At 38.5% G+C, this 21,793-nt stretch overlaps 1 protein-coding gene across 5 annotated transcripts in view; it reads left to right on the top strand.

The window, feature by feature from the left end:
* Nucleotides 1-21,793, top strand: part of AFAP1 (actin filament associated protein 1) — a 114,849-nt gene that overhangs the window by 69,481 nt on the left and 23,575 nt on the right. For 4 of the 5 annotated variants that reach the window (XM_039550921.1, XM_039550922.1, XM_039550926.1 and 1 more), the window contains exons 5-9: nucleotides 3,938-4,149; nucleotides 7,188-7,367; nucleotides 16,707-16,799; nucleotides 18,288-18,372; nucleotides 21,603-21,752. In XM_039550921.1, the coding sequence (XP_039406855.1) occupies nucleotides 3,938-4,149; nucleotides 7,188-7,367; nucleotides 16,707-16,799; nucleotides 18,288-18,372; nucleotides 21,603-21,752 (720 nt within the window). The remainder of the gene's footprint in view (nucleotides 1-3,937; nucleotides 4,150-7,187; nucleotides 7,368-16,706; nucleotides 16,800-18,287; nucleotides 18,373-21,602; nucleotides 21,753-21,793) is intronic. The other variant, XM_039550923.1, reaches the window with a different exon arrangement.

Raw genomic sequence — 21,793 nt, 5'->3', positions numbered from 1 at the left:
TTATCATATCTTTGTGTTAAAAGAATTCCCCTCTTCACTGGTAATGAAGTAGTTGCTTTTAAATTCAATGTGCAGTTAGTAATATGTATTCACTCATGCAAAACTTCCACTAAATCCAGTTGTGTGGTAATTAAAATCAGCTACCAAAGTGTATTAAAAGATACAACCTTAGCTGTTCAGACTATGTGAGATGGAGAAGACAATAGAAAAAAAGTACTAGAAGTAGAACTGCAAGAATGCAGCTGTTGGGATAGATATAATTATTTTAAGTAAACATTCCTATGGAATATTTTTGTAATGCCATTAATAGCAAGGAGACTTACATGCCATGTGTCTCACCTGTGAAAGTAAACAAGCCCTGAAGAAAATTGCAGAATATGGTCATGAAAATGAAATATCCATAACTTCCCCAAGTCCCTCTAATTGGTTTGTAAATAAATGCTTGTATGTAGATGAAAGCAAGAGTTTGTATGACTTGTCTGATAGCTGCCTCTGTATTAAAAGCTGCTGATCTGTACAATATGCCTAAATTAATACAGACTAATTTTAGGAATACACTATTGCAAACAACATGAACCTCTACTTTGATTTTCACCCCGTAACAGTGGAAAATTTTTGTGAAGATGAAGTTGAAAAGCCAATGTCAAAAGAAGCCAGATTAATCAGAAAGTGCAAAAGGTGCAAACACCAGTAGATTAGCAGCACTGGAACATGTATCAGTGCATCCTTACCCTCTGAGCTTATAGCAGACTTAATAAATGCACTTAGTTATGGAGAGATATTTTTCTACACATGCTAGTTTGTACCTCAGAGCCTGGAAACCTTGTTTTGGATGTGATAGAGAATTTGGAGAACAAGCAGTAGAAGCAGGATGCTGTAAAAGGGAGCCAAGTTTCATAGGGATGACCCATGCACTCCAGGGTGGGCATCCTTCCTGGTGTGAGTCACACAACAAGCTCTTCGTCTGGCCAACAGTCCCACAAACCAAGAAGAGACACATGAGGAGTATTTAATGGGCAGGATATGGCAACAGGTGCCCAGAGATCCCATTAGCCTGTGTCAGGATGGGAGTCTCAGAAGCTCCTGTTGGCTTTCATCCTCCTAGAAACAGAGATTTGGATGAACCTGCAACTGCAGTGCCAGCATATTGACCATATGTGCTGAGCATACAGCTTATGGCTAACAGGAAATCTGCACTTGGAATGCTTGTGAGCCACACAGGAAATACCTGTAGGTTATTAAATATGCAGAATTTCTGTTTCTACTGTGAAGTGCCAATCAGCACTTTCTACAATTATTTTTTTCTTGAAACTGGTGGAACTTGCTGTAAGAAAATAAATCATAGGCTTCAATGTTGTGAGGAAAAAGCAATGATTTAACCCAGTAAATAATGCTAGTAGTAAGGCAAGATTGTTGCATGGGACTTATAGTCAGAAGAAAATCAACTTTTTGATATAGGGCAAAGGGATGACCTGTAATGTTATCCAAGGTGAAACATTTTTTTCTGCAATATGAAAAAGTTAAATCATGTTCTTACAAAGAAGGAAAAACAATGTGCTAAAACAGATTCCATTTTTTCATCCTTTTGATTGAGGCACTTAAAAATGCAGTCCTCTGATAGAAGAGTCTTTGTCATGCAAACTTCCCATCTTCAGAGTGTAGAAAAATGACCCAACTCCACTCTCTTGGGAAGAATATACTTGAAGATTGTCCCGTCTGTACAGCTAAGTTTTAAGTTCATCTGGTAAAATTTAAGCCCCAGACACTCTTAAAATTCAAAAGCTAGTTTTTTAATGGAAAAATCTTGCTAGTAATGATACAGAAAAGTTCCACCAGAATAGCGTAATAGTGTATCCATATCTCAACATATGAGCAGTGAATTCTTACTTCTTCTTCTTACCTAAAAAAAAAAAAAAAAAAAAAAAATTCAGAATAATATTTTTGCCAAAACCAAAGCAAAATCACAAATGAGGTAAAACAATATTGTAGAAAGGGGCCAAACATGAGCACTGGGACAATGGCATAGCTGCAACAAAGATCACGACTGAATATGAAGAAAGAATGAGGAGGTTATAGGCACTGACTACTTTTTTGAAAAGGGGAAGCCGGGAGCTGAAGAGGAAGTTCCCAGAGAGATGGCAACTTCAGTTTATGGCAGCTTGTCCCACAGCTTGTGCCTTTGGGAGAAGATCTTCTTGAAGAAGCTGTTTATTGATTAGAGCTTGCATCTTTGGTAGCTCCACGTGAATCATTCAGCCTCTGCACTCAGCAGGCTGGTGTGCTGCTGCATGTTTGTGACTGGTCAGTGATCTCTCAAGCATTTCCTGATGTTTCTGTGTGAAAGTTTGTGGAAGACTGCTCTGAAAGAAGTTGGAGCAGTGAGAATGTTTTGGTTCTGGTTTTGGGGGTGTTTTGTTTAGGCTTTTTTCTTTCTTCAAGGGGAGGAAGGGTGAAGCAGCAAGTTCTACTAGATCTTATATATTCTTTTAAATAAATATGCAAAAATAAATATTCTGGAATAAATGTTTCCAAATCTGTCAGTTTAAATATTTGCCCTAAATTTTTCCATCCTCCTCTTGATTTTTCTAAAGCAAGTGAAAAATTGCAGTTTTCCCACTGATAATCATCTCAGGCATTTACCACTTGCCCATATGGAGCTGCCCCAAACCAAACACTCTGCAGCAGAATTGACCAGAAGATGGCAATTCAATTGAAGAAAAGAAAAAAAAAGCTTTCAGGGCTTTAATTTTTATTTTTGTTTTGCTTTGGGATGAAGAAATACTGTTTCAAAGACTTATGAAAACACAAATTGGATCAGAATATCTAATTTTAAGAAATGTGAGATCTGAGTATGTCCCATTCTGACTGTGCACATAGGGAGGAACTGATGCAGAATGAGCTTTCCAGCAATCCATTCTCTTGTCCTCTTCCCAATCTTTCCAATTCTCCTTCCTACGTCCCAGCTGTGTCCTAATTACCTAGCTAAAGCAAATGAGAGGTTTTCTTCCACCTGCTGGCCTAAAAATATATCAAAGTCTACCTGAAATATTTAGATGAAATTTCAGCTCTTAAAAATATTCCAGTCAGTTTTGCTCCATGTGAACATGTGGCAGTGGATAACAAGCCTTCAGGTGTTACTATCTGAAGGGCTTTACATACATATACCCACATAAACAAATTAGTATGGATGGTAGAAGAGAAGGTTCTTTGATAATAGAAAAATAGTTTGGTAGTTGAGGAGTACTGCTAGATCTGTCTGCATTGTTGAAAATGAAAGGCCTGAAGGAAGAGTGTTTGATTCAAATGGAAGCTTGCCATTCCATCATCAAACTTGGAGCAGGATTAAGCATCTTAGGCTAAGCACAGAACAAAATATTTTTTGCACAATGCTTTTGCCTCCATCAGAATCTGTAGTTCAAGGGACAGCATTGTCTATTGAGTGCTAATTGTAGCAGTACATGGGCATATAATTACCATGTATTTGGGAATTATATGAAATGTTATGATGGGTAGATACTGCCCCATAATGTATTCTTACGACCTTTGCCATATGGAGTGTTGTTTCTCGATGTGATGTACTAAGACAAGATGAAGATGTTTCTCTGTGAAAGAATTACAAAAAATGAGGATACCTGTCATATAATATTTTGAAGATAATGAAGCACTACATGAAATTCTAGCTATGTATTCCCAGTTTATTCTTTCATTAAAATTCACAAGGTGTCTCTGTGGGTTTTCTGTGAAGTTTCATAAAAGCAAAGCAGCTCTTATTTAATTAACATAAGGTATTGATACTACTAAGCACTGAAACAGTAACCTGTTCATGGCTGACTTTCAAAAGCTTTAACTTGAAATGAGCCTTCTTGAGGTTTTCAGTTATTTCAATGTGCTTCATGGCTAAGTGTTTTAACCTAACGCTTTTACACTTTTATTAAAGATTATGACTCAGATGCTATGAGCAGCTCTTACGAATCCTATGATGAAGAGGAGGAGGATGGAAAGGGGAAGAAAATGAGACATCAGTGGCCTTCTGAGGAAGCCTCTATGGATCTGGTGAAGGATGCCAAAATCTGTGCCTTCCTTCTTAGAAAGAAACGATTTGGGCAATGGACCAAACTACTGTGTGTTATCAAAGAAAACAAACTACTGGTAATTTTTATTTTTAGCTAGTTATATTTTCTTTGTACCTTTTAGATGATGTATTTATTTTTACAGGAATCTAATTTTTGGAATACGTTCTGCAAACCGTGGCCAAGTCTGCAGTAACCTTACCAAAGAATTCAGTCATGATTTACCCAAGAAGCGGAAAAGCACTGAAATTACGAGTGTATCATTTAGCCACTTAGAACTTTGATTTTTATTTCACTCAAGCTTGAATCCCAGCAGTTCTCTGATACTGGAAAAAACGTCTGGCCCGTTATCTTATAAAATATTTAATTTGGAAAAAAAAAGTTGCTGAAACTGTAAATCCAATCTTTCATTCCCTGCGGACAAAAAATCTCATAGGGAGCTTTGTGTGTGAACTGTTGGATCAGACTGCTGGAGAGAAAAGTCCCTTGTTGGACTGAGAATTCACTTGGCAGCATATGCTGTGGTAATGTATACACTTTAAACTAAACCTTTGCCAGCTGTTCTGCAGTAATTACAGATGCAGTATTCACGTGATGCACAGCTGCATTATAGAAAGGATAGAAACAAGTGGATGTATTTATTCCTTAAGCAAATCTGTTATGCTTCTTTCTGGCTGGAGGCACCAGTGAAAGATTCCATAAATTATCTGCTCATATATGTCTTTTTGTTTTCTGAAAAGAGAGCTTAATTGGGGGAAACACTTACTGTGTGTCATCATGAGCAAACTAATGCTTATATTAATCAATAAGTTGGGGTCTTAGGCTCTCCTGCCTTCTGATATGGTGCTGCCAGCTATTGTACCTAATTACGTAACTAACAATTGCTGCAATATCCCAAATGTTAAAAGCTGATTAACAGGTGATAGAACATTTTCTGTAAACCTCTCCATCTGCGGCGGTACAATGTAGCTTAAGCTTGTTGACTTTCCAAGTACATTTGTGCTTATGGCAGTATGGAACATAGGTGGTTATGAAATGGAGGTAAGAGATTTCTGAAAATATAATTGAAATAAATTTGCTAGTTTGCAGTAGCTTTAATTTTTTTATCCTCCTGTATTTAAATGCTGAAAAAAATTTTCATTCTGATTCAGCTTTTATTATATTCTTATAATGCCATTATCCTTAGTGCACTTTTTTATCACCATGTATCAGTATCATATCAGATTTCAGGACCGTCTGATAACAGCTTGAAGAAAAGAAGGAAAGAGACAGAGAAACAGATTTTTCCCTGAAGTCACACAGCATTTCTTCTACAGTTACATTTATTGTTCCATATAAAAATAAGTTATTTTTTATATTTTCATTTCCTTTAGCCACATGTGTGGTCCAAAAAAGCTTTTTTTTTTCCTTACAGTGATCATCTTTCAGTAATTCTATAATGGGGATTAAGAAAATAAAAATTACAATAGGAGTCTAATGACCAAGTTACACAAGATTGGTTTATTGTTTGAAGGAGGACTTGGACAGTTAACTTATGAGATATGCAAGTAAAACAAATACATGTTCTTAGGGATTAGTAATTGCCTGTGTCATAAATGCAGCTGTCATCATAAACCAAAAATATTTTAATTAGAATTAGACATTAGAAATAACTTTTAGTATGGAATTGTTTTTCATGTAAAGTCCTTTAGGGAATCATTTTTCACTTAAAGTCTTTCAATATATACATACTTCAGTTTTAGCAATTTATAATTATAAATAAAATATTTAGATTCATATAAAAGGAATTATATGCTGTTTATAGGTTCTTAAAGTGACTAATGTTGTATATCTTCAAGATTTCATAGCTTGAAAACTTAGTGCTTTTTACATGTTGCAAACTTAAAATCTGTGACCGAATTGGAGAAACTGTGGTATAATGGGGCTTTGGAGAGGGAAGGATTGTCAGTGATCTGCAGAGGCTGGTTTAGAGTTGGCTGTATTTGCTCAGCCTAACTTGTAGTGTTTATAAGATACTTCTGTCAGCTACTGTCTTCCCGACAGTTGCATCATGGCATGAATACTGCTGCAGACGTGCAAAAGTTCATGTGTTTTTCTCTATTCACATAAATGCTATTCTTTGTATGCAGATACTAGTTAGCCTTATTGATTGTCAGAGACCCCTTTATTATCAGATGTCTTTTTAGCCTTAGTGCTTATTTGTATGAGTGGAAGCATGATTTACATAAATATGTAAAATAGCTGGACATTCATATAGGGAGTTAAACATTGTTCTGCAATCTGGCACTGCAACAGCTTTGGGAGCCTCAGCTGTACCAATGTGCCGGAAGGTGGGAATAGAGACTGGGTCTGTAGGACCTCTGTAAAGAAGAACCCTTTGTCTTCAGATCACCAGTTCCAACACAGAGCAGCTCATCAGTGATCCAGCATGAAATGGCCATTCCTTGACAGCATTTACTTATGGGGGAAAAAACATAAGTTACATCAGTTACAACATAAGCTGTAGCCAGGAGATTACAAAATAAGGTAATACGGAATTTTATGCAGTTTTGTGCAGGGACTATTAGACTGTATTAACTGAAAAAGTGTGATTTTACCCACTTTCCATTAATGTTTTTTTACTTATCTCAAGATAAAGAACAGATAAGTAAGTTATGTGCCGGTGTCTTTGCAACTGCAGTGTGTAGGCGCTGATGTAGATTTGCCTGCATATCTGGTCTGTCGCTGGAGGGCAAGGTAAACATCTGGGCTTTAAGGTTGTTAAGGTTACAGGTTTATTCTGCTGCTACATGTGAACAGATATCCTAAATCACCCTCTTCCTACCTGATCAAGGTCAAGTTGAATCATAAGGATAATACAGAGATGCTTAATGCTCTCCATGTGTTGTACCTGTCCTGCAATAAGAGATGTCTATTATTATTAGTCTGGAAGTAATTTTGCTTTACAGAGTGGATGAGTTGGCTCTGGCTGAACTCTGTGGCATGTGGCAAAGGGATGTGTAAAATATATCCGAAATTTTAAAAATTAAAAATACAGCATTTCTACATAATAAGAGCTTTCCCCCAAGGTTCAGAAAGGTAACATCTAACTCTGGAACTTTCCTTATGTTTATTTAGTGTTACAAAAGCTCCAAGGACCAGCAGCCCCAGATGGAGCTCCTCCTGAATGACTGCAGTATCACCTATATTCCCAAAGACAGCAAAAAGAAGAAGCATGAGCTGAAAATCTCTCATCAAGGAGCAGATGCCCTGGTTCTGGCAGTGCAGAGCAAAGAGCAGGCAGAACAGTGGCTAAAGGTAAGGGGGGGATTTCTGACCAGCAGTTTTCCTACCCACGAAGTACTCACATTGCTCAGTTGCTGTTAAAAATTGAGACACAGACAGCAACTTCCATGCAAATCCAGACCAGTTAAATTCCATCTAATTTGGGACAGCAGAAATACAGATTTTAAGTTCAGGCCTTGAAGCAATTCCTCAGGGTTACCCCAGTCCTGCTGCTGTGATGGTTTTCACTACCAATGACACAATAATCTGGCACAGAGAGGACAGGTGGCAAATTCCCTTCCATCTTCTTCTCCAGCTTATTTTCCATAAAGATTTGATGGTTAGGGCACCTTGGTAGTGAGTGGAAGGTTTAAATTCCCTCAGGTGAAGGCAGCCAGCACCCATATTATTTTTGGCATGGTGTCAACTTTTTAAAAAGAAGGTTCTCTGAGGAGATACGTTTTTGAATTGATCTGGATGGAGACAAATCCTTCAGTGTCCTGAAGGCCATTCAGGTTTACTAATTCTGGTTCAGCAACATACCATCTGTTATAGTTTGTCCTGGGAATGCAGACTTCTGAGAAAATGGGATTTTGTCATCTTCCACTCCTCTCTGTTCAATGTCTGCAAACATGGAAAATCCCAAGGCAAGGGCTGCAGTTTCAGATCCTAACCAGATTACTAGTATTTATGTTGGACTTTGCCAGTCTCAGAGGTGGAGGTCAGTGAAGTAGTGTGGGAAACTATCACTGCAGTTGCAGTAGCAACTGTTTTAAGACCTTGAAATCCAGCCTTTTAAATACATGTATGAGTCTGAATGCATCAGACTCATCAGGCATTCTCCATGCTGTGCTCTGATCTAACCTTATATGGTACTTATTTTTCTAAGAATAAATTGTATTTTTCCAAATACAATTGAATTAAACACATAGGAATTTCCTGAAGGCCGATAGTTTTTCTGCAGAAGAGGGAGACATAAATTTTATATGCAGCTTAAGAGGTATAAATTCTGCTGTGGGTTAATGTACTAAATGGAAAATTAATCTGTAATTTCCTATTTTGCAATATTTGAATATACCTTTTGGGGGTTTGCGGTTTATGTGTGGTTGATTTTGACTGTGACTTCGTATCCTAGCTTAGAAAATGCTCTCTCTATTGTCAGTTTAATAGCAATTAATCATAGCCATGTATTTGTTAGGCTTCTTCTAACAGCAGTATCTTGGTCTAAGTTTTAAAGTCAAGCAGCATGCAAGTGTCCCACTAGTTCAGCTAGCATTTCAAAACCACTGATTGGAATGAAAAGAAGTTCATAAGTCATATTGCCTTCCAAGGGAATTCCGCTGTAATTAGATCATAGTAACTGCACTCTTATTTCCTGTGTTGTTCTAAATTCGGGTTTAGTAATACTGAATTCATTGGCATCTATCAGACGCTCTTTCATAAAAATTGTTTTATTTTTTTAAATTGTATATAAAGCATCCCCACACAGGCAGACAGAGCAGTACTAGATTTTTCCATATCCCAGATGCATTCCTGCTACTTCAAAATGGAAAAAAAAAGAGAGATCTTGTGCAGTTGCATGTTCACACAGTTGTGTATTCTGTGTGTCTGCAAAGCATTTGGAGACAGTCTGACAGCACTTTCTTTAGCTCCTTCATGCTGCAAAGCTCTCTATTAATAAAATCTTTCAAGTACATGGCAGTGTTACTGCACTCGAGTTCCAAGTCCTCAGTGCTGTTTCAGCCCTTTGCTTCTGCAGTACAAGCTGCCCGTCCCACAGCTAACCAGAAATGATCTGTGCAGCTCTTGCAGCAGCTTCAATGTTTTCCAGAAGAAGTATGGCCTTTGGAGAAATAAAATAAGCATTGCTTTCTGTATTTTTAAAAACACACCAAAATTTAAGGATTTTTAAATTATTATTGTAAGTAATTATGTTTTGGTCATCAAACCCTACTCAACATTAGCTTCTGAAAATCATGTGTGGCTTTGTGTAGGACATTCTTATACTGAGAAAGAGGTCACAGCTTCATCTTGGGAGATTTTAGTCTTCCCTGCCTGCCCTCAGAGGGTCAGCGTCCTTCCCAGTGCTCTGTCTCTTAGACGTGATTTCTGTAGTTAATAAAACAGGCAGATCCAGAGACTGCCATAGAGAAAGGACTCTGCAACCACATTTTTAAAGCATAAGTTGCCTTCTTGGTCAAAGATACTACACCAGTATGTGCCCCTTGAGGCAGGTTATCACCCAGGAGCAAGGGGTTCTCCTGAATATAAATGTGTCATGTTAAGGCTTTACTCTTGATGCTAAAAAGCTCAAAATGGCTTTTGAGGCCAGATAGTCCTTTGAAAGCTAAAGCAAAATTTTTTTTTTTCAATTCATATAATCAGTATGGAATATGTTTATTAACTAAATAATTTTAAAATATCTATTGGAAGACAAATTCTAAATCAATGCAGAATACTTTAAACCTTTTTTTTATAAAGATGACGCCAGAAAAGCCCCAGCTGATAAACCTAGTGCAAATTGAAGTCTAGACTGGAAACCACAAAGGGAGTTTCAGATTTACCAGCTAACAAATGCTTGATGAAAAAAGATAGCTGATGTCACCAAAGAGCCTGTCAAGATTTCAGAGGAAGGAGCAAAGCTAGCACAAATTCAGGCTAGAGCTGAGATCATCTTGGTTATATGGTGGGCAACAAAAAGTGGTCGAATTTTCCAGACTTGAGTCCTATAATGTTCCCACAAAAATGTACATGAAAAAAATGTGTGCAGTTACACACTTGGACCCAAGAATGATCTTTTTCCATATGCGCTTGAGTATATGTGCATCTGTGTGTGCTTTTGTGGTCAAGTAAGGTCTGACATTTTCCTGTTTGTCTCAGCACATCCAACAGACTGGTGAAACTATGCTTATTTGTCAGCATCCCTGGGAAATGCTGCATTAAAAATAAATGGACTAGTAAGAACATGGCCTTACAAGAAGATGCTTGATCAGTGGCTTCGCTTGTACCAATGAATGTGCTCTGTGTGCAGAACCCTCAGACTAGGCCACAGAAAACTGCACTCAATATTAAACATACATGGATGCCAAAGAAATTAATTTCTGAAGTAACTTGTTGTAGAAGACTGGTAGAAGAAGGAAATGGTCATGGTGACTGGTCCCAAGGCCTTCTCTTCCTCCTAACATTTCTCCTGCAAAAATGTATTTCAGATTTATCATGCATGAGAGGTAATCTATCATTCTGGAGTACTGGCCTTGATTTTCGTTTTTCCCTGATGTTAGGCACCCTTTGTTAACTTCTCTTCATTTTATGGTGCTCCACCACTGTGCAGCAATCTCTTCAGCTGAGGGTCTGTAATTGAGCAGTGAATCTTCCAGCCATAAGAAGATATTTCTTCGTCTATCATTTTGACAGTGCTCAGTCAGTTCTGAACTTGTAATAAGGGGATGTTTCACCCTAAAGAGAGAATAAAATCATGGTTAGGGCTGTATTCAGTCATCCAAAGACCCTGCAGCATTCCTCATAGGGCTGTTTACCTGGTCGGCCTACCCAGTTTTTCTCTCTGATTAACTGCATGTTGTCTCTCATAAAAGTCTTTGAAAACATCTCTTTTCTTCATTGCCCTGAGCTTAGTGAAGGGAGTCAAGTAACTTCTGATCTCCAATCTTAATGTGGACAGTTTTACTGAAGAGTAAACTACTGACAGAGCTGTTCTCTAGCCAGTTTACATCGGCATAAAATTGAGCTTGTAGCTGTAAACATTGTGTGGCTGCTTTTGCTTTCTATGGGAATTTCCAGCTAGAGATCTACACCACTTCAAACATTGCTTTCTTGGCTTGTGTAATGCTCCCCAAAGAGGTTATTATCTCCATTTTGTAGCTGAGTAGAGTCAAGTGCTGAATGGTCAAGCCTTAAAACTAACTAGAAAAAGTGTGTTTGGGGATGCATACTCAGTACCAGCGATTTCCATGCAGTGTTTGTTAATTTATAAGAAACTTAAAGAATATACTATGACCGAAGACAGTCAGTCCAGGTTCTTTCTCCACTGCCCATCATCACCAGCAACAAAGGCTGTGCAAACTAAATGAAACCTCCCAGGAACTATGCCTCTGTTGTCTCCAACAGATGGTTTGAAATACCTCAGTTCAAGTAAAAGCAAGGTCAGTGAATTTGCATAAGAGCTATTTAGGGCCTCACCTGCAGAGGGGATGAACCAAGCTGCATGTGGGGGTTTTGACTAGTCTGCAGGACTCTGCCAGTGGGCAGAGCCAGAGGATCCCAGCTTGGCTGTGAACCAAAGTGTGTGTGTGTGTGTGTGTGTGTGTGTGTGACCAGCACCATGGAAAATACATAACTTAAAAAAACCAGATGTATATGTAAATTAAAAAAACCCAACCAAACCACCCATGAATACAGAACCACAAACATCCTATTTACTTGTTTTCTCAGTGATAATTTTTCTTTGGGTTTCCTGGCTAAAATCAAAAATGCAAGCTGTAGCAGTCAGAGCAGAACACAGGAAGGCTGGGACTTTCACCACTAGATACTATTCCTCCTCTCTCCTACTCACACCTTTGGGTGGAAAATTATTTAAATCACACCTAGCTCAGACTTACAGCCCAAAGTGAGATGTGCATCTCCCTACCTCCCAGGCTGGGGATGCAGCTCCCTTGGCACAGGGTACCTCTGCCCTTGGAGCAGCAGTGCCTCCTGCCACCCTCCTCAGCCTCCTTCCTGGGCTCTGTCGGATTCAGTGGCCATATATGGCAATGGACTTCATGGAAATAATGCTGGAGAAATGATATACAGGGGTTGTCTTGGTTGAGTAAGTCAGAAAAGTATTTTTAAGAGGATGTACAGACACTAAATGCAGGCTTGCTGACTGCTAGTCTGCCAGAATCTCATCCTCACTTTGCTCACACAAATGGCAGTAAGGCAGAAAGATTAATCTTTTCAGGCTAAGGGATGCCTGAGAATAATGTTTTCCAGTACAGAAGGTACAGGGGGTTTCTTCTTGAGAACTGAAGCATAGGCTATGATGGGAATAATTTCTGCCTTTGCTGCCTAGATTTTCCTCTATGTAAACTCCTTGGGGCATTTCTTCTCTGCAAAACACCAAGAGAGTTTTGCTGCTCTCCTGAGGAGGAGGGTATTGACACTAACATATGTTGTATGAAAAAGTCCACAAGAGAGAGAAAGGAGGATTTAGTCATGCCAAAATGACAGAGAGTCCCAAACATTCAGTACTCTTCCAGCAGTGAAAAAGGAGTGTTTCAGGCATGAGAAATACTGACTTACATCTGGAGCCAAACCCTTTTCCCTCTGCTGTGTTGTACTTAAGCAGATTTCAGTTTTGCCGTATTCCTATTTCCAGAGTTAAGTGGCAGAGCCAAAGGATACAGCCCATCCCATTTCTAGCAATTCCAGTATTTGTAAAACATGTGGACAGAGCAGAACAAGTGGGTGGGTGGCTGGATGAATTTCTGGCCTGGTTATGTAAAGTAAAGCAAATGTGCAGTCAGGCTGTCAGCTTTCTGTCTTAAACTCGATCATATTAAAAGTGCTCTGCGCTTCTCATGTGAGTTCCATGAGAATGCAAGACGAAACAAAATGCTGTAATCACATCCCTGTTTTTAGGGACAATCTGTAGCTTGAGCTCATCCATGGTATCCACCAGGAGAGAGGTCTGCAAGCTCCTTGAGCACAGGACAACTTTTAGTCCTACTCCTTATCAGGTCCCAAAGAGATCAGCCATAAGGAAGTATCTACAAATGTACTTTTACTCAGGATTTGTTTGGTTTCTGTGTGGCAGGGGCTGGCTGGCAAGCAGCTGGCTTTCTGGTTTTACTACAGAGCCAGTGCTTTTTATCTGGAGCTTGGAACTTTAAAGTAGCCAGAAGAATCTAATTTACTTTTTCTGACTTTGCATGTATAAAGAATAAATGTAGGGCAAGCATTTTGCCTCCAGTTTTGGTGTGTCTTTTAAAATAAGATACAGGAATTATAGAAATTTGTGGGTGAATGCAGGTGGGAAGTTTTTATAGTAAATGTTAGTGCCTCTGTAGTAAGATAGTTTTAAAGAGAGAAATATTCCAGACACACCATGTGGCAGACATTCCACTGACTTCAGCCATGGCTCGGGGTAGGGAATCTTTCCAGCTTCTACCTGCAAATATTTCCCCTCTGTACTTTATGTCACCATGCCATACTCTGATATATATCCTGATCCACCTGGGGATTCAAGATCTAAAGCCAGGTCTGATGAGAAGTGGCTGAGGGAGCTGGGGGTGTTTAACCTGGACAAAAGGAGGTTCAAGGGGGACCTTATCACTCTACAACTCCCTGAAAGGAGGTCGTAGCCAGGTGGGGGTCAGTCTCTTCTTGCAGGTTACATGTAACAGGACAAGAGAAGACAGTCTCAAGCTTCATCAGGGGAGGTTTAGATTGGATATTAGGAAAAATTTCTTCACTGAAAGGAAGAGGCTGCCAAGGAAAGTGGTGGAGTCAGTCCCTGGAGATATTTAAAAGACTGTGTAGATGTGGCACTTAGGGACATGGTTTAGTGGTGACTTGGCAGTGCTGGGTCAACAGTTGGACTCGATCTTAGGGGTCTTTTCCAACTAAATGATTCTACAATTCTATGAATAAGGAATAATAATACAGTTCAGGTTGCAGAAGCTTTTTCCAGGTCTGCATTTACTGCATTTTCTGCATTTGAAAGTGGCGGTTCTGAAGTCTGCTAATTGTAACATTGTAATGGTAATTGTGGTACTTAAGATTCTTGCAATGGAATAATAAAAGATTATTTTAAACATATTTTAAACATATATAGTTTTGAGGCTATCCAAAGAAGTACAGGGTCTTCGGTTTTCTGATTACATTTGCTCATACATTTTAAATATTGGAATAGATAGTCTGTTTATGGTCTCAGTTTCATTTTCCTGGCAGATCACCCTGTGTGTGTGTGTATATGTAATGTACAAAGGCATTTGTGGTGAGAAAAAGAGAATTATTTCCTTTCTGTAATGTGTGGGATAATAGATTAAGCTTTTAATGGAATATTTGCCATCACAAGGTATTCTCAGTGCAGTCTTCCACATGATGCCATTTTATTAAAAATAACTCATTTGGAGATTCCTTTTTTTTTTTCCTTTCTAGTTTTGCAGCTATTGAGATACATTTATTCATATTTTTACACATTTCATTGCAATGGATAAAAGTTTGCTGAACTCCATTCCTCACTCTCACACACTTTTTAATGAAAATAGTGATCTTTTGTTTTCATATGGCTCCAGAAGATGGAACATAGAAAAAAACTGACAAGAACTTTTGAGTCTTGTGATTGAAATTATGCAAGTTGGCAATACTGGTGGAATGTTTTATCCTTAAAATTTTGAGCTAAAGCTATATGCATGTGAAAACCAGATTTATAATGGCGGCCGTCTGCAAACGTAATTATAGAGAGTGCATCCAGGCAACCATTATATATTAAAGACATTTTATCCTGGTGAGCTGGAGAAGAATGAATTTTATGCTGTGCATTGAGCACAATTATATTGCACATAGAAGGTGATGAGCAAGTCTTTGCCAGTGAACCTTTTGAACCCACATGAAGTGTTGGACCTTGAATATGCATTTACTTCAGATCCTGCCACTAACTCCCTTTTGACAATGTGTCATTTTTTAAATGAAAGTTTAATTGCAACCCAATTAAACACTTCAGCTTCTCATTAAATATGTGGGGTACGATAAGAACTGGATTCACTTGAGTGCATGACTTTGCACATACTATTGAGTTAGTGCTGCCAAATCATTTCCCTCGGTTCTGTCTGTAACTCCCATTACAATCTTCCTTTGCCAAAATTAACTAACTGTGTGGTGTGAGCAGATGCTGAAAACATAAGCCATTGAATCAGGGTCATGCAGGAGACAGAAATGAATGTTTCCAGAAACTTTACAGTCACATTTCTCTAGGAAGAAAACAGCAGTGTATTTACACCATACAGAGGACCAACGACTGAAAAAAAAAAACAAGACACAAAAAAAATTCTTACGAATTTGGGAAATTCAGGGCTTTGTTTAACTCTGAGGTGCAAATGCTCTGTCACAGATGTATCTACATTTTCTGTTACAAAGGACACCAAGTGCCATGAAATGCTGGTCTTTTTTCTGGAACAAAATATAGGGAAGGCTAGACAGTCAGGAAAGAATGCTGAAGTGTTTTGAGATTCTAGCTCAGAAATAAAAGTGTAGGTTCATTCCCCAGCTTTGGTTAGATTTTTTTTATGTGTCATTGAATGAGTGATTTCATCATTCTTTTGTTCCTGGGTTCTCCCTCTGTAAAATGGGGCTTGTGCTCTTCCTTTCTTTACAGCCCATAATGCCTGTAATTTATGATGTACTCCTGAGTAGCAGAAGGGTCTTTGTAAACCCATAAACATTTGATTTGTTTTAGCTTCACCCTTAAAGGGAACTTAAGTGCTGGGAAAGGACTGTTTGGTGCCATCCTTTGCTTTTTAATAGTTTCCACATCAAAATTGTTCTGTTTGAAACTCAGCATGAGTTTGGATCGAGAGCATATTCTCATCAGCACAAGCAATTTCAGGCTAATAATGGGCTGGTGGTAACCTCACAGGAGATAAAGACCTTAGCTATGGCCATGGGGAATCATCAAACATCTTTGCTCACTGTGTATTTTGACATTTATAGAGTTTCAGATTTTTAAGTTCTTCAAATTCCCTCAAAATATCAGTAAATTCCTGGTTGAAGATTTTTCTTTAACTTTTTAGGAACAGAAAGTGCCATTTCCATTTTCTACAAACATATTTACAATTAGTTTGACCTTTAACTCTAAGTTAACGTGCAATTATAGTACAAAAATGCCATGAAACACCACTATGCAGTATTAACTCTGAATCAATCAGCACTTCATTAGTTCTCTGATAGGAAAAAAAGAGCATCTGTGTGTGGTGTATTATACAAAGCTCTTGTCCATTGTCTTGAGGGACCTTGGATTTAATCCCATTTTTTCACCATTGTAATGAAATCAGTTTGGTGGTGTCTGCTGAGTTCATATTGCAAAATTAGCACATGGAAATCAGCAGTGATATTGGTTTCGTCACTGAGAAGAGCCTCAGAGCTTAGTTTGTCTAGAAACTGAAACCTTCCACCTCTAGACATTATGTCTCCTTCAGGTCATACATGAAATGATTTAGGGAAGGGGCATGGAAAAGTTGTTGTAGTGTCAGCCTGCCTGACACCTGCCAACCTAGTAAATGTGTGATTCTCCTTCCCACCTGCTTTCACATCCATATATAATTTCTCTGATTTGTATTTTATGAATAATTAATAAGTTTTGCCTTGTCTTCTAAGGTTATAAAAGATGTGTGCAGCAACTGTACAGGAGCTGTAGACTCTGATGGGCCATTGTCTAGTTCTCCGGTACATAAAGTGGAGCTGGAAAAGGTAAAATCATCAAAATGATGAATGCAAAATTCCTTATGATTACTCAAATAGACACTGGTAGGCACTGGATGTAAATCCTTGCTGCCTTGTGTTGCTGTTCCAGGCACACAGTCCCTGTATTGTGTTGGTTTGTTTGGATATGTGCACACATCCTGCAGAGTTGAGGCTTCTGCCATGTCAGTTTGTTTGGCCATGAACAACCAGCAGGCTGGCTCGGGTCCAGCTTCTCTTCAGCCATAGAAGGGTGCAGATTAGTGGGTCTGATACTTGTGCTGAGATGCAGAGATGGTCTCCAACAAATGCAAAGAGCAAGCAGGGGTATCACTCTTGGGAAAGAACAGATGAAGATTATACCAAGATTTTAAGGGAAAGTCTCTTATTTTGGGGAATTTAGTCCTTGAGGACCTCCCTGGGCATGCTGAGGTCACTGTTTTGGCAGACCCTTTCAAGCACTCATGTCTCAATAGAGAAACTTGGCTACTCACATGTGGTTGTCTTCACTGCCTTGACTCAGCAGGATGTGAGAGCACGAATTGGGAAAGTGAGCAGCTTTGCAGTGAATGATTGGTGCATTACCAGCGCCAGTTTAAGCCCCTGCTCTGGTAAGGCATCCATGTGAGCAAATCTGTCTGCAGCCCCTGCTTAAAAATCCCACTGACAGAGGTTTCTTCAACCGACTCCAAATGGCAAGTGTCACCCCTCTGGTGGAAGTGCACCACTGCCAGCAGGATTACGTTGCTTTATCCTGGGAACTGTTCCAGGACAGCCCAGACTTCCTGGTTTCACGGGCAAAAGCTGTTGTATGTTTGCACACACCTGCACAGTAGTGACCAAGTAGCTTACAGAGTTGTAAAAAAGTTTTTTTCTGAAATACATGCCATGAAAAGGTGTAATTTATCTTGTCATTCATTCCTTTTTGTGATGATCTGCAAATCTTCAGGGCTTTGCCACTTCTGAGTAATGTGGTCACCAAAGCTGTGCTGTCATAAGCTCTATCTGCTTCATCCCAGACCTCATGCACAACCATTACAGAATAATCAGTGCTAAAAATTTATTTCAAAAGTCTATTTTTTTGCACATATTGAAAGTACTGAAGCACCTTGTAGGAATGCATTATTTTCTGGTAAGTTGTAATTGCATATGCATATATGAAGTATTCTTTAAAGATACAGCTTTTACCTTATTCGTATCTTATCCATGTAATTCCTTATTGCAACATTTAGTGTCTAGAAATACATTAAAATATATTGTGAATTATGAATATTTCACTGGTTTTAATACACTTTCAAATATATACTATTTTGTTGTTTCTGTGATTTTCTAAAGTGTCTAAAACTGAACTTTTTACTATCTCCTAATTCTCTTCAAGTGGATGAGAGCTTGAAAGGGTGTTTTATTTCATAGAAAGCATATTTTTAAAGGGACTAATGACACTTATTTGATGAAGGTGCAAACACTGTACGTCAGCTAATCTCTTTGACCCTGCAGAAGCTGTCGTTCGAGAGGCCGAGCTCAGATGGGGAAGGTACTGTGGAAAATGGCATCACTACTGTGTGCAATGGTAAAGAACAAGGTATGTCTGGTGAAAGGAATGTGTGCATAGAGAAAGGAAATACCTCACTTTTATCTTTTCAAAAAAGGCAGTAAATTTTTGAATGGTTTTATTAGATTCAATTTAACTTGAAAACTGAACTATATCAAGAAGGATTCCTTAAATTTTGTCATTTGATGTTATTGTGCAGGTAAAATCAGTATAATTAGTATAACCAAACAGAATATAGAAATTTTGATTTGGCCTTTTCTGTGTTCAAAAGTGCAGTTTTTCAGAACTTTGGCGACCACTACAGGCAAGTAACAGGCTTCTTTGTAACTCTCTAGTGGCAATATAAAGAGTGGTGTAAAGCTTCTAAGCAAAAAATCTATCATTAAATACTAGAAGGAAAGTTTTTATATATATATATATATTATATGTATGTGTATGCACAGATACCTTCATACATAAACTATCATATTACATATGATTATTTACACTAACATAATAAAATATATATAGTCATGCAATATCAGTGAGTTTTTGAGTACATATGTATATTATTTTGCATATGTTATTTTGGAGCCATGCACATTCTGTAGTCCTTATTCACTTACAAAGGTAAATCCGAAATCCAGAGGGAATTCTGGCTGAGTTATATCTAATACACTCAACACTTATGCTCTCTTCCCCATCCCCTGCCTTCCTCCACAAAGCAGAAGAAATTCTGTGGCTTCCTTAACTTGCCATTTAGCAGTGGTGTGGCTTAGATAAGACATTTTTCTGCTGCTGTTAAATGAAGGGTAATGTGAGCTGCAGTGAGCACAATGTCAATACTGGCCTTGGTGCCAGTGCTGTCTCTCCTTTTGACTGACTCATTTCCCTTATCTTCTCTCTGGTTCATTTTCCAGCATTTCCTGGCTATACAGATCTCTGACATACCCAGTGGTGTGGGACAATGTCAGGGTTTGTGGTTTTTGGAAAGCTGTGGTACATTTTTAGATTTCACATTTTAAAATCTTCTATTAAGATTTCATAAACTCTGAAACCTGTGGAGAATCATCTGTGACCCAAAACCTGTGTTGATCACGATATCCAGAAGTACCTGGTGGCTCAGGTACCCCGCAGAAGATGTGATGATGCAGCTGGAAAAGCAGCCCAGCTTAGGTGCCTCAAGGAGGGTCATTTCAAATACCAGGGGCTTTTGAAAATTGACCTTCGGTACATAGTAGTAAAAATAATAGGTGTTAATGACTGCAAGAAGACTGAAATGTCCTTGATGAAGTAATGCTATGCATTTTTAAAATAATGGATAGGAAGCATTTAAGAGAGTACATGGGAAGGGAGGCTTCAGAGAATGATCATCTCCAGCTGGCACTGACTGCCAGCCTCTGCTCTGCTCTTACCAGCTGCTTGCTTTGCTATGGGGAGGGAAATGAGAATAAAAGGCTTTTGTGAAAAAAATCACTGGCAATTGAGCAATCAGTATATTCTTTAGATTCAAAAAGATTAAGTGATGATGACCTTATTTCTGCTGCCTCTCAGTTCTGCAGGAAAAAATCCAGCAATGTGGTAGGAAGACAGGACAGAAAAACAAACACTAAAATGGGCTTATTCCACAGTCTGTTCATGCTCATGGGAATGATTTCTCTGGGCTTCTGTCTCACAGAAATGAGATTTTCTCAGTCTCTGGCTTTTTTAATGTTTTTCATCTTCTGCCCCTCAAGAGCTACAGTTGGCCTTTGGCTGCTTCTGTGTGGGACAGAAACCCTTTTGAGGGCAGGTGCTGTGCCCCCCAGGCAGGGGTCTGTGACCACATTGGATGGGTGGCCTTCCTCCCTCCAGCGAGCAAGCCTGTTGCATGTTTGGAGAGCACAGTATAAGTTGTGGACATCCTTCCCTTGAAAAAGATAATTAGACCTGGATGTGTTGGAGTTGGCTTGGGGGCAGCTATTGGCACTTGCAGAGCTGCCTTTCCCCCTCAGCCGTGGCAGATTTGTACAGTCTTGGCTACAGATACAATTTCTAAATAATGTTCCATGATTGCTAACAATTAAGCTAAATATGATAAATTATCCCATGGTGAGTCCCAAACTGCTTCTCTATTTTCCGTGCATTCTTCTTCCCAGCTCACCAGTTCATACAGTCATTTCTCATATGAATGTTTTGTCCATTTTTTCCCTCAGTTTGTGCAAGTCCATAACCACTAAGTGTTCCCTGTTGCAAAAGGAATTGATACGTCAGGGATAAAGATAGAGCAGCTCAGTTAGTAACTATTTTAAATGTATTGTTCATCAAAATCAAATATCAGGGCCAGTTGATGGAAATTTTCGCTGCCCTGTCAGTTGGCAAAGACTTTTTCCTCTGTTGCCAGAATCCAGTTTAGGGCACTGAATGCAATTTCTGAAGTTTATGTTGTTTGTTCTGTTTTGCAAATAAAAGGCCTGTTTTTTTCTGAATCTGTTTAATCTTAGAAACTCTTTTTTCAAAAAAAAAGTGTTAGGATTTTAATCAGGTAGGCACTTTAAAAAACTATATTCATAGTCCTTGTCATATTTCATTCAACAGCTGAACATGCCTCAGTTCTCAGGGTTGTAATACTACTAGTATCAAATGAAGTTAGTGGAAGCATAGTCTGGATTTTAGCAAAATACCTCTTTTCAGCAGCTTTTTCTTTCCGAAGGTCACAGAAATGGCCAACTTACAGCCATCAAATATTCATACTGATGCCACTAATTTCTTAGTAGTTAATTCATAAGTCTTGTCTAAAATATCCATTGTGATAAGATCTCTTAACCTAACTGTAAATAGCAGAAGTATTTTTGCTAAGCAAGCATATTCTGTCTCTTTTGTGTACTTAATTATTGAAGTATTTTGAGAGAAGTGTTCAGGAACATTGAAGAAAACAGTGAAGAAATGTCTGACTGGATTTTTATTGCTGTGTATATGAGCTAAATTTATATGCAGGTACTTCAGTCAGACTGATAAATTAGGTGATGACTGCTGTGGAAAGAGACTTGAAGCTTGATTAGATTAAATAAATTTGCAAGCTTGATTTTTATTCAAAAAATTGTTTTCAAAATGCCATGATTTTTATAACACAGAGGTTATTAGAGAGGGCATATGATATTTGCCTCATTGAACTCTGCAACTTTTGTACAAATGTTTGTCTTGCACAGTATATTTTTGTCTGAACTTCTGTTTTTATTCAGGTTCTCTCTATTGGTTGGTGTACACACACTACTAAATACACACTTCTGCTTTCTTAATAGTGAAGAGGAAAAAAAGTTCAAAAACGGAAGCCAAGGGCACTGTGACTAAAGTAACAGGGAAAAAAATAACGAAGATCATTGGTTTAGGAAAGAAAAAGCCATCAACAGATGAACAGACCTCATCAGCTGAAGAAGATGTTCCAACATGTGGTAAGTGACTTTTCTCCTTGAGTCTTACATCTGGATTGCTA

Source organism: Corvus cornix, chromosome 4 (genome assembly GCF_000738735.6).
Source record: "Corvus cornix cornix isolate S_Up_H32 chromosome 4, ASM73873v5, whole genome shotgun sequence".
Lineage (NCBI taxonomy): Eukaryota > Metazoa > Chordata > Aves > Passeriformes > Corvidae > Corvus > Corvus cornix.
Note: the sequence above shows the minus strand (reverse complement) of the source record. Positions and strands in the feature narration are given on the sequence as shown.